This window comes from Microcaecilia unicolor, chromosome 6 (genome assembly GCF_901765095.1).
Source record: "Microcaecilia unicolor chromosome 6, aMicUni1.1, whole genome shotgun sequence".
Classification (NCBI taxonomy): domain Eukaryota; kingdom Metazoa; phylum Chordata; class Amphibia; order Gymnophiona; family Siphonopidae; genus Microcaecilia; species Microcaecilia unicolor.
Genome location: NC_044036.1, coordinates 201,548,629 through 201,561,526, shown reverse-complemented (window position 1 = coordinate 201,561,526; position 12,898 = coordinate 201,548,629). Strand labels below are relative to the sequence as shown.

The 12,898-nt window shown below is 48.3% G+C and overlaps 1 protein-coding gene across 2 annotated transcripts in view; it reads left to right on the top strand.

Moving 5' to 3' along the window:
* Positions 1-12,898, top strand: part of UCHL5 (ubiquitin C-terminal hydrolase L5) — a 132,478-nt gene that overhangs the window by 21,068 nt on the left and 98,512 nt on the right. For both annotated transcript variants that reach the window (XM_030205680.1, XM_030205678.1), the window contains exon 3: positions 322-427. In XM_030205680.1, coding sequence (XP_030061540.1) covers positions 322-427 — 106 coding nt within the window. The remainder of the gene's footprint in view (positions 1-321; positions 428-12,898) is intronic.

Genomic DNA, 12,898 nt, shown 5'->3' with positions numbered 1-12,898 from the left:
GAAGGTTACATCGTGTGCCTTTTTCTGATCTCTTCTGGTTATCTCCATTGTGCAAGCATTTGTGTACATAGTAGTGCTCTATTATTTCACATTATGTCCGCTGATGGTGGAGCAAACATTACACTTGGGACTAGATAAATTTTCCAAGTGGAGATCTCAAGACCATTCACCTAACTGTTTAGGTCCCACTACTATTTTTAGTTTGTAAATGTATTTGGCTTCTTGATGGGGGTGGGGGGTGGAACCTGCAGTGCACTCTGGCTCTTGACATGCCTCTAACACACTTTTTGTTTGTGTCACTGTGATACTTTTATTTTGCAGACCAGTTCATGGATTAATTTTCCTCTTCAAATGGCAGCCAGGGGAAGAACCAGCTGGCTCCATTGTTCAAGATTCTCGACTTGACACACTATTTTTTGCTAAGCAGGTACGGTAAGTCTCTTGAACAAAAATCATTGGAGAAAAACAATCTAGTAAGAATGAACATGTAGGCAAAGATTTTATTGGTATATAAGAATACCAACTTGATATGACATACTTCTGCCTCCTTTCCATACTTTGATTCACTTTATTTAAAATGATGATATATGAGTAAATGTCAGATTAAATTTAATGAAAGCAAAATTGGGGATGTTTCCCTGTTGGCTGTTTCAGGCATCGGTGGTCCTTGGGCTGACTTGTTTTAGGCTTTTGCATGCAAAAGTAGCCTTTGTGTTGTGCTATTTATTTCTTTGAGGACAAGCAAGATGTCGAAGTTTAGTTACCTGGGAAGGAGGGAGGGAGATTCCACAGCTTGGAGTGACTGTTGGAATAATAGTTCTCATACTTATCCAGAGGATCCCCAGATTTTCAAATTTTCAGGATGTCTATAGTTAATATTCTTGAGAGATTTGCATGCACTGCCTGCATGGTATGCACATTTTTCTCATTCTCATTTGTGGTGAATATCCTAAAAACCTGACGGCAGTTCCCTCAAGGCAGGTTAGGGAACCACTGTTCTAGAAGCTTTTGGACCCTACTGTGCATGTGCATCATAGGACTACTTATTTCTAAAGCTACCAAGCAGGGTCTTGGTCTTCATTTTTCCACAGACCCACAAAAATGTCTTTCCCCTCATGGTACACTTTCTAAATATGTGTAATTTTCTGCATAGAAGTTTTCTGACATACATGGGGCCTCCTTAGGTTCCGATTCCATGTTTTTAAAGTTTCCTTTTTTCTCTTTTCTGTTTTTACCTCTAGGTATGCCCTTTTTAATGCTTAGTGATTCATATGGGCCTTTTGTTTTAAAATATATTATTTCACCGTGGCTATCTTTTATAAAATGCAGGCTATGTGTGGTATGACCTGTCTGGTACGGAAGCATACATTTTTGATGTCAGTGGCCCAGTCATACATCCTCGCATTCTAACCTCTCTGGAGAGGATTGCATAACCATGAAGTGCAGAGAGAGAGAGTCTCAATGGTTACTAAGGGCAATCTAATTACTGAGTTAGCTTGAAAGGGTCTGTTTGAAGCAGTCCCATTAGATTAAAAACTTTATAAAACAGCTGCCATACACGAGTCTGTACTTGAGATCCTTGGTGCACAGTATGTCTGTCTGGTTTGGCAGACTCTCCCACCAGGGGTGCCTATGACACTTTTTATGTGGTTTCTAGGATATCTGCCCAGAGTATAGCAATATGCAGACTCCAGTGGCTGCATGTCTCTTGACTTGGACCTGGCAGTCCAGCAGAGGTTGGTGGGTGTCACGGGCCAGGGGAATAATCTTTTGGGAGAGAAGGTGGAGGAGGTCACGGACCTCATCAGAAAACACACTGATACCATCAATTTTATTTTATTTTTTTCTCACATCGGATGCCTTGTGCTCCTGCCTCCTCCTCTAAGAGGTTTTTTGGCAAGTCAAAGAGGAGTACTTATACTCGCAGAGGCAAGGGAAACACCACTTCTTTCCAGCCTAAGCAGGCTCAGCCCCAGCATTCTCGTTCTCATCAACAGCGTGCGCCTAAGGCCAAGGCAGCTCCCCAGTGAAAGCAGGGAGATGAACTTTTCACTGGCTCCAGCAGAGCATAGGCATTATAGAAGTGAATGTCCCAGATGACTTGTCGGTTGGGAGGAGGCTGAAATTTTATGTGCGCCTTATAATCTCCGACCGGTGGGTTCTTCGAATAGTCCAGCTTGGTTACACCCTGAATTGACTATAGAGACCACCAGATTGCCCACCAAGAGCATATCGCTCCAGTTCTCAGCACAAGCAGGTGTTCACAGAGGAACTCTCTATCACTCTCAAGGCCCATGCAGGAGAAGTGAAGGGTTTCTATTCCAGGTACTTCCTTGTGCAATAGAAAACGGTATGCGACCCATCCTAGATCTAAAGGGCCTGAACAAATTCCTGGTCAAAAGAACAGTGCAGGATGGTTTCCCTGGGCACCCTTCTTCCCATGCTTTAGAAAGACAATTGGCTATGCTCTCTGGACTTAAAGGATGCTTATACTCAAATCCAAATACTTCCAGCTCACAGGAAGTATCTGGTTTTGTCTGGGGACACATCACTTTCAGTATTGCGTGTTGCCTTTTGCTCTCGTGTTTGCTCCCAGAGTTTTCGCCAAGTGTCTTGCAGTAGTTGCAACGTTGCTATACAGACTGGGAGTCCATGTGTACCTGTATCTCGATGACTGGCTGGTCAAGAGCATGTCGCAGAATGGTGCTCAGGATTCCGAAGTATTCAGATGTTAGCTACTGGGGTTCATTTTTAAACTACCCCAAGTCCCATCTGCTCCCTGTCCAGCTATTGGAGTTCATTGGAGCCCTCTAGACACTCGACCAATTCAGGCTTTTCTCCCTGTGGCGCAGGCAGACATTTTTGTCATCCTTGCCACTCGAGTCTGAGCAGCTCAGCCGGTCACAGCCCGGCAGATGTTGAGCTTGTTTGGCCACATGGCCTCTACTGTTCATGCGACACCCATGGCATGTCTTCACATGAGAACTGCTGAGTGGACTGTAGCTTCCCAGTGGTGTCAGGCCACGGGAAACCTAGAGAATGTCATTTGAGTTCGCCAGAGGTGGTTCAGTCCTTTCTCTAATGGACAACTTGATCCAGTTTGGCTCTGAGATTCCCAGTCCAAATTCCACAGCCCATGAAAGTGTTCATGATGGATGCATCCCAACTAGGGTGGGGAGCTCACTTAGATGGGCTTCACACTTAAGGTGCTTTGGCAGCCCAGGAAACAGATTTGCACATCAAACTTCTTGGAGCTTTGAGCAATCTGAAACGCTTTAAAGGCTTTCAGGGATTGGCTGAACAACCGAATTGTACTCATTCAAACAGGCAGGTTGCCATGTATTGCACTAACAAGCAGGAGGGCACCGAATCACGCCTTCTGTGTCAGGAGGCTGTCTGGATGTGCCATTGGGTGCACCGGCATGGGATGCTCCTCAAGGCCACTTACCTGTGGGCAAATCCAACAGTCTGCCCGTATCTTCCGATTGTGGGGCACCCCCTCGGTAGATCTCTTAGTCACTCAGTTCAATCACAAAGTCCCTAAGTTCTATTCTAGGCTTTAGGCCCACGACAGGCTAGGGTCGGATGCTTTCCTCTATTGGGGGACAGGACTTCTGTGTGCCTATCCTCCCATTCCTCTTGTGGGGAAGACTTTGCTGAAACTTGAGCAAGACCACTGGACCATGATCCTGATTGCTCCCTACTGGTCTTGGCAGATCTGGTTCCCGTTTCTTCTGGAGTTATCCTCCGAAGAACTCTGGAGATTAGTGTTTTTTGACCCTCATCGCACAGAATGAGGGATCTCTTCTGCAACCCAACCTCCGGTCTCTGTCCCTCATGGCCTGGATGTTGTGAGCTTAGATTTTGCTTCCTTGCATCTGCATCTTCCTAAGAGTGTCTCCAAGGTCTTGCTGGCTTCCAGGAAAGATTCCACTAAGAGATGTTCTTTCAAATGGAGGAGGTTTGCTGTCTGGGATGATGGCAAAGTCCTATATCCTGTTTACTGCCCTACACAGACCCTGCTTGAATACTTTCTGCACCTCTGAGTCTGGTCTCGAGACCAACTCCATAAGGGTTCACCTCAGTGCAATTAGTGCTTATCAACATGTAGAGGGTAAGCCCATCTCTGGACAGCCTCTGGTTGTTTGCTTCATGAGAGGTTTGCTGTTGACAGAGCCATTGTCAAACCTGCACCTGTGTTATGGGACCTCAATGTCATTATCACCCAGCTGATGAAAGATCCTTTTGAGCCACTTGATTCCTGTCATCTGACATACTTGACCTGGAAGGTCATATTTTTGGTGGCTCTTAATTCAGCTCGCAGGGTCAGTGAGCTTTAGGCCTTAGTGGCGGATGCACCCAAGTTCCTAACTAAGGTTGTATTAGAGTTCCATCTGAATATAGTGCCTTCACTCCCACTCAGTTCAAATGCAATCTGTCTTCTTAAAGAATACACTTATGTGCATCACTTTTTTCCATATGTGTGTGTGTATATATATATATATGTATATAGTTGGAAAAAAGGCCCGTTTGACACAAATGAAACAGGCGCTAGCAAGGTTTTCCTCGGAGTGTGTGTGACAAAGAGAGTGAGACTGGGTGCGAGAGTGTGTGTGAGAATGAGTGTGTGCCAGGGCCATCCCCTCCCTCCCAGTTTCAGGGTCAGCTCCCCCCTCCCTCCCTCCCTTTCTCCCAGTTTCAGGGTCAGCTCCCCCCTCCCCTCCCTTCCTTCCAGTTTCAGGGTCAGCTCCCACTCCCCCTCCCTCCCAGTTTCAGGGTCGTTGCCCCCCTCTCTCCCTCCCTCCCAGTTCCAGGGTTGTTGCCCCCCCTCTCTCCCCCCCCCCTCCAGCCACCCTGCAATGTTTAACTGCAAAATTAGGGAGCTGTGTAGTGTAATAAAACGCACCTGCAACGTTGTGAAGCTGACTCTGTGGCTTCACTGAAGTGAAGGGTTCGTAAGGTTCGTCAGATTCGTCAGTCTGTCACCATCTCTCTCGGCCCCGCCCTCGCGACTCTGATAGGTCCGCCGCCCTCAACGTCATCACATTTTGACGCGAGGGCAGGGCCGAGAGAGATGGTGACAGACTGACGAATCTGACGAACCTTACAAACCCTTCATTTCAGTGAAGCCACGGAGTCAGCTTCAGAACGTTGGAGGTGCTTTTTATTATAGTAGAGATATGTGTAGATATCTATATATAGATATAGATATATATTTTTTTTGCATAATGTCTCTTCACTTAAGTTGGTGACATCGGTGGTGCAACCTGCTAGTCTGTTGCCACTATTAAAAAGCTATCCTGCACCCTCCTTTTCATCAGTACACCCAGCTAACAAGCTTCAATAAGCCTTAAATGTTTGTTATTTTGTACTCTTCTTAAGAGAAAAATGCCAGACGGAGAACATGGCATCCGTAATGCATGTTTCTCCTCCCCAGGCTGTTTCAAGGACTGTCCCCTAAACATATTACAAAAAAACATTGTGTGAACCATATTCTTTATATTTCCCAAACAGTGATCTTCTTTTTTTTATTTTAGTTTTAACTCTTGTAACCATCGTTAGCGCCAGTTTAGCTTTAATTAATGGAAAAATCCATACCACAATGGCGTTCTGCTAATTTAATATACTACTTCCTGATATACGTCACTCACGCCCTCCATTCTGATTGGACTATAACACTGACATCCAGTCCATCTCTAAATTTAAACCTCCTGGTATCACAGTTTGAAGCTTAAAAATCATCTGTTGTTTTCTGTAATTTAGCATTGCATCTATGGAGCCTCCCTCCCTGGCTGTATCTGCTCTATTATCCTCCACCGTAAATCTTTAACTGTATGTTGACAAGCCACCCAATGCTGTACTAAAGGGACTTGGACATTCTAAGTTACTATACGTGACTTATGTTCAGTGAGACGTAATTTAATAGGACGACTACTTAGCCTCCCAGATTACAGGGGCATTTGCTGCTAAATTACAGGGAACAGATGATTTTTAAGCTTCGAACTGTGATACTGGGAGGTTTAACTTTAGAATTAGAGTAGATGTCAGTGTTATAGTCCAATAAGAATGGAGAAGGTGGTTGACGTATATCAGGAAGTAGTATATTAATTAGCAGTTAAATGCCTTTGCCATCTTGGCATGGATTTTTCCATTAATTATAGCTAAGCTGGCACTAATGACTGATATATTTTATTTATTTATTTATTTGTAGCATTTGTATCCCACATTTTCCCACCGATTTGCAGGCTCAATGTGGCTTACATTTGCCATAATGGCGGTTGCCATTTCCGGGTAATAGAATTACAAAGGTATTGCATTAAGGTGCATTACATACATTATAGTATTGTATATTGGTTCATGAGTGATAGATTGGATTGTAACATACATTAGGTTGTCGACTATAGAAAGGCCATATTCGACGTAAGGATTAGATTGGTAATGCTTGTTCATTAATATAGAGAGGTTAAACAGTCAAATGATAGGGGTTCGGTTATTCTAGTTCACGTACAGACTTATTATTTAGTATTGAAGGCGAGTGTTATTGGTATGCCTTTTGAACAAATCAGTTTTCAGAAGCCTTCGAAAGATGGTTAGGTCTTGCGTTGTTTTTACGGCCTTCGGTAATGCGTTCCATAGTTGCGTGCTAATGTAGGAGAAACTGGTTGCGTATGTGGATTTATATTTTAGTCCTTTACAGTTGGGGTAGTGGAGATTGAGGTAAGAGTTAGAAATAAAATGAGATCACCTTTTGGAAAATATAAAGAATATGTCTCACACAGTGGGTTTTTTTGAAACAGCCTGAGGAGGCGAAGCATGCATGTTGGTCGTGGTGTCCCCCGTCTGGCATTTTTCTCTTAAGATGAGTACAAAATAACTTAAACATTTAAGGCACATTGAAGCTTGTTAGCTGGGTGTACCATTGAAGAGAGATGGGTGCAGGACAGCCTTGCAATAGTGGTAACACATTAGCAGGTTTCACTGCTGAGGTCACCAATTTAAATGACGAGACATTATGCAAAAATATCTCTCTATATATGGAAAAGTGATGCATATGTGTATCCTTTTAAGAAGAAAGATTGCATTTGAACTGAGTGGGAGTGAAGGCACTATCCTATATAATAATTCTCACCACCAACGTTCTAATGTGTCTGCCTGTGTCCGTGGCGCCTTCGGAGTTCCTGAGCTAGGCTCCGTAGCCAGGCTGACGTCACTCACAGCTGATTCCTAAGCAGGGGGAGGAGTAGGGAAACGCCCTTACAAGGGTGGCCTCCAAGACTTCAACAGAATCTCGGTGGCCATTTTGAACAGCGATCCGGCAGCGGGGGAGCGTCAGCGCCAGCAGCGGGCAGGCAGGACTGGGGATCTTTCCTGCCTGCCCCAAAGAATTGGTTACACAACCTGGGTGGATGAAGGAGGGGCAGGTGAGAGAGCAGGGTCGTTGGACATGGGTGGCTGCAGGGGGGCAGGGGGAGATGAGGGTCGCAGGACATGGGTGGCTGGAGGGGGGGGTAGGGGAGAGGAGGTGGGGGTGGAAGGGGGGGGCCTCAGACCATAAAGGGAGGGGGAGGGGGCACTCACTCACTCTCTGTCTCTCATATATACTCTCTATGACACACTCTCTGTCTATCACACTCTCTGTCTCTAACATAAACGCCGAGGAAAACCTTGCTAGCGCCCGTTTCATTTCTGACAGAAATGAGCCTTTTTTTTACTAGTATCTGGATATTCTCCATATTTTGTGGAGTTTCTTCTGAACCAGTCAATTGTCTTGCCAACATTGTTCCCCTGTCCTCATGCCCATCCTGGTGAAAGCACACTGCACACCTTGGACTGCAAGTGAGCATTGGCCTTTTACTTGGAGCGGACTAGGCCCTACAGACAGTCTACTCAACTTTTTTTGTTTCTTTTGATCTCAACAGGATGGGGGTCACCGTCGGGGAAACTCACCATTTTCAATTGGCTGGCAGATTGCTTCTCTTTCACTTATGCCCAGGCTGGGCTGACTCTTGGGGGTCATGTCAGAGCTATGGTGGCATTAGTTGCCCACTTGAGGTCAGCCTCCATTGAAGAAATTTGCCAGGCTGCAACATGGTCTTCAGACCACACATTCACATCTCATTACCACCTTCAGGAGGATACCCGACGCAACAGTCTGTCTGGACAGACAGTTCTGCAGAATTTGTTTGGGGTCTAGAGTCCAATTTTACCCTCCTAGGCCTGTTTTGTTCTGTTCCAGGCTGCACTTGCACTCAGATTGTATATAGTTTCAAGTTAATTACTTTTTTGCCCTCACCGTTGCGAGGTCCAGTTGATCGCTGGTTGTTGTTTTCGATGAGCCTAGTAGCTAGGGATTCCCACATGTGAGAATTATAGGCCTGCTTGTCCTTGGACAAAGTGAAGATACTTACCTGTAGCAGGTATTCTTCAAAGACAGCAGGCCTTATATTCTCACATACCCTCCCACCTCCCATTGGAATTGTTTCCTTTTTTATTTTTTCTTATGTTTTATATTGTACTGTTGGTCCCACACTCGTGGCCGGTGGGAAGGCACTCGCGCATGCCCAGTGGAGCGAATCTCACACTCCAAGACCTGTTTAAAGCTTGTTCTCACTGATGGGTGACGTCCACGGCAGCCCCCTCCAATCGGAATCTTCACTAGCAAAGTCCTTTGCTAGCCCTCGCGCGCCGATGCGCACCAAGCATGCGCGGCCGTCTTCCCGCCCGAAACCGGTTTGAGCCGGCCAGTCTTCTTTTCTCCGCGCTCGGGACGGTTGTGTTTCCGTTTCGTGCCCCGTAAAAGTCGACCTCGCGCGTCGTTTTTCGACTCGTTTCACTTCAAAAGTGTTGGAAAAACCCTTTTTTGGCTTTTTCCCTTCCTCTAGTTCGAGTTTTTCACCCCGGTAAGTTTTCTTTCGTCGTCGGGGTAGGCCTTACTTAGGCCCCGGTCGAAATTTCCTTCCCGCTTTTTTCTGCTGGTGCCAAATTTCGCCATTTCGTCTTTCGATCTCGCCGGCGTGATTTTTCCGCCCATGACATCGAAGCCTTCCAGCGGCTTCAAGAAGTGCACCCCGTGCGCCCGGGTAATTTATTTATTTATTTATTTTTTATTTACATCAATTTATATACCGTATCTTATTGCTACTGCAAGACAGAACGGTTTACAATTTATAAAAAAAAAAAAAAAAAAGCAGTACAATAAGTACAAATTGGACAAACATTAGAACTCCAATCATTACAGGAAAGCACAGCAAACCCAACAAACTAGCTACATAAGATGAAAACAATATAACTCATGATTAATACACAGGAGAACACTGCAGATACAAAATTAAATACATAATATAATCTACACAGACAGATAATACAGTTTTGACTTAGTATATATTACAGATGCCCATTTATAACCTTTCTTCCATTATTCTAAATTCTGATCTACATACTCGATAAAGTAGAAGGTTTTCAAAAGTTTCCGAAATGAAAGTAAGATTTCTCAAGTCTGATCTCTTTTGGAAGGCCATTCCAAAGAGAGGGAGACAGATAGAAAAAAGCCGAATTCCGTGTAGATTCCCATCTAGCCCTAGCAAGAGGAGGAATCACTAACCTGTTATCTGTCAGGGATCTAAGGGTTCGTGTGGCAGTGTAAGGAATAGTTAGATTTGACAGATAGTCAGGATTTAGTGTATAAAAGGCCTTATGGGTCAAGACTAATCTCACTCACTGACAGGCACGCTTCGTGTCTTCGGTGTCTGGGGGCCGAGCACCGCCCTCAGGCCTGTAGTCTGTGTTCCCTTTTACAGAAGTGGACTCAGGTAGCGAGGTTGGCCCAGTGGAACTTTTTGTTCTCGGGCTCTTCGTCGGCATCGGCACCGGGGGTATCAAGTGCATCGACGTCTGCAGCGTCCAGATCTTCATCCTCAGCGGCCAGTGCATCGAGTGCATCGAGGCATCGAAGCTCTGCATCGGCGCCGAGACATCGGGTGACTGCATCGACGTCGGTGGTACCGGGACCTCGTCTGCTGATGTCGTCGGACGGTGGTGCTTCGTCTGGAGTGCAGGTGAGGGCTGTCCACTCCCCTGCTGGTGGCGGTGAGCCTTCGGGTGGGTCTCCCCCTACCCTGAGGGCTCCTGCGGTACAGCCCCCCCGAGATCGGCCCTCTTCGGTCTCGGCCCCGAGGAAGAGACGACTGGATTCTACGTCCTCCTCGTCGGTGCCGGGAAGCGCCGGTGACGTGCTTCGCAAAAAATCTAAGAAGCATCGACACCGGTCCCCTTCCCGTGTCGGCACCGAGAGCTCTGGGTCGCCGAGGGAGTTGGCACCCAGTAGGCATCGGCACCGAGAGGACCGCTCACCCTCTGTTCAGGAGGTGTCGATGCGCTCCACTCTGGACAGCCCGGAACAGCCTCCACGCCCGGAACAGGTTCTGACGTCGACGCCTGCATCGACTTCCATGCCTTTTTCTGCAGCCGCTCTGAACGAGAGCCTCCGGGCCGTTCTTCCAGAGATTCTGGGAGAGCTGTTGCGCCCTACCCCTCCGGTACCGGCGGTGCTTGCGCCTCCGGTACCGTCGAGCGTGGCGCCGGCTGGTCCATCGCCCGAGGTGAGGTCACCGGCGTCGGTGCCGCTTGCGGTACCGACTGCCGTCGCCTCCCAGGAGGGCTCCCCGACTACGTCGGCGGAGGGAGCTTCGCCGATGCGGGCGAGGGAGTCTACCTCTCGACGCCCCCATCATGGACGTGGCTCCACGGAGTCGAGTCGGGCGCGGTTGCAGACACAGGTTCGTGAACTTGTGTCTGACACCGAGGGTGAGGCCTCGTGGGAGGAAGAGGAAGACATCAGGTATTTCTCTGACGAGGAGTCTGAAGGTCTTCCCTCTGACCCCACTCCCTCTCCTGAAAGGCAGCTTTCCTCCTCCTGAGAGTCTGTCTTTCGCTTCCTTTGTCCGGGAGATGTCTACGGCCATCCCCTTCCCGGTGGTTGTGGAGGACGAGCCCAGGGCTGAAATGTTTGAGCTCCTGGACTATCCTTCTCCACCTAAGGAAGCGTCCACTGTACCCATGCACCATGTCCTTAAGAAGACATTGCTGGCGAACTGGACAAAACCTCTAACTAATCCCCACATTCCCAAGAAGATCGAGTCCCAGTACCGGATCCATGGGGACCCAGAGCTGATGCGCACCCAGTTGCCTCATGACTCTGGAGTTGTGGATTTGGCCCTAAAGAAGGCTAAGAGTTCTAGGGAGCATGCTTCGGCGCCCCCGGGCAAAGACTCTAGAACCTTAGACTCCTTTGGGAGGAAGGCCTACCATTCTTCTATGCTCGTGGCCAAAATTCAGTCTTACCAGCTCTACACGAGCATACACATGCGGAACAATGTGCGGCAGTTGGCGGGCTTGGTTGATGCGCTCCCCCCTGAGCAAGCCAAGCCATTTCAGGAGGTGGTCAGGCAGCTGAAGGCGTGCAGAAAATTCCTGGCCAGAGGGGTCTATGACACCTTTGATGTTGCGTCCAGGGCCGCTGCTCAAGGTGTGGTGATGCGCAGGCTCTCATGGCTGCGTGCCTCCGACCTGGAGAACAGACTCCAGCAGCGGATTGTGGACTCGCCTTGCCGTGCGGACAATATTTTTGGAGAGAAGGTCGAACAGGTGGTAGAGCATCTCCACCAGCGGGATACCGCATTCGACAAGTTCTCCCGCCGGCAGCCTTCAGCATCTACCTCTACAGGTAGAAGATTTTTCGGGGGAAGGAAGACTGGTCCCTACTCTTCTGGCAAGCGTAGGTACAATCCTCCTTCTCGACAGCCTGTGGCCCAGGCTAAGCCCCAGCGCGCTCGCTCTCATCAGCAGCGTGCGACTCAGCAAGGCCCCTCGGCTCCCCAGCAAAAGCAAGGGACGGGCTTTTGACTGGCTCCAGCAGAGCATAGCCGACATCCAAGTGTCAGTGCCGGGCGACCTGCCGGTCGGGGGGAGGTTGAAAGCTTTTCACCAAAGGTGGCCTCTCATAACCTCCGATCAGTGGGTTCTGCAAATAGTCCGGCAAGGATACACCCTCAATTTGGCCTCCAAACCTCCAAATTGTCCACCGGGAGCCCAGTCTTACAGCTTCCAGCACAAGCAGGTACTTGCAGAGGAACTCTCCGCCCTTCTTAGCGCCAATGCGGTCGAGCCCGTGCCATCCGGGCAGGAAGGGCTGGGATTCTATTCCAGGTACTTCCTTGTGGAAAAGAAAACAGGGGGGATGCGTCCCATCCTAGACCTAAGGGCCCTGAACAAATATCTCGTAAAAGAAAAGTTCAGGATGCTTTCCCTGGGCACCCTTCTTCCCATGATTCAGGAAAACGATTGGCTATGCTCTCTGGACTTGAAGGACGCCTATACGCACATCCCGATACTGCCAGCTCACAGACAGTATCTGCGATTTCAGCTGGGCACACGTCACTTCCAGTACTGTGTGCTACCCTTTGGGCTCGCCTCTGCGCCCAGGGTGTTCACAAAGTGCCTGGCTGTAGTAGCAGCGGCACTTCGCAGACTGGGGGTACACGTGTTCCCATATCTCGACGATTGGCTGGTGAAGAACATATCCGAGGCAGGAGCCCTGCAGTCCATGCAGATGACTATTCGCCTCCTGGAGCTACTGGGGTTTGTGATAAATTACCCAAAGTCCCATCTTCTCCCAGTGCAGAAACTCGAATTCATAGGAGCTCTGCTGGATTCTCGGACAGCTCGCGCCTATCTCCCAGAGGCGAGAGCCAACAACTTGTTGTCCCTCGTCTCGCGGGTGCGAGCGTCCCAGCAGATCACAGCTCGGCAGATGTTGAGATTGCTGGGCCACATGGCCTCCACAGTTCATGTGACTCCCATGGCCCGCCTTCACATGAGATCTGCTCAATGGACCCTAGCT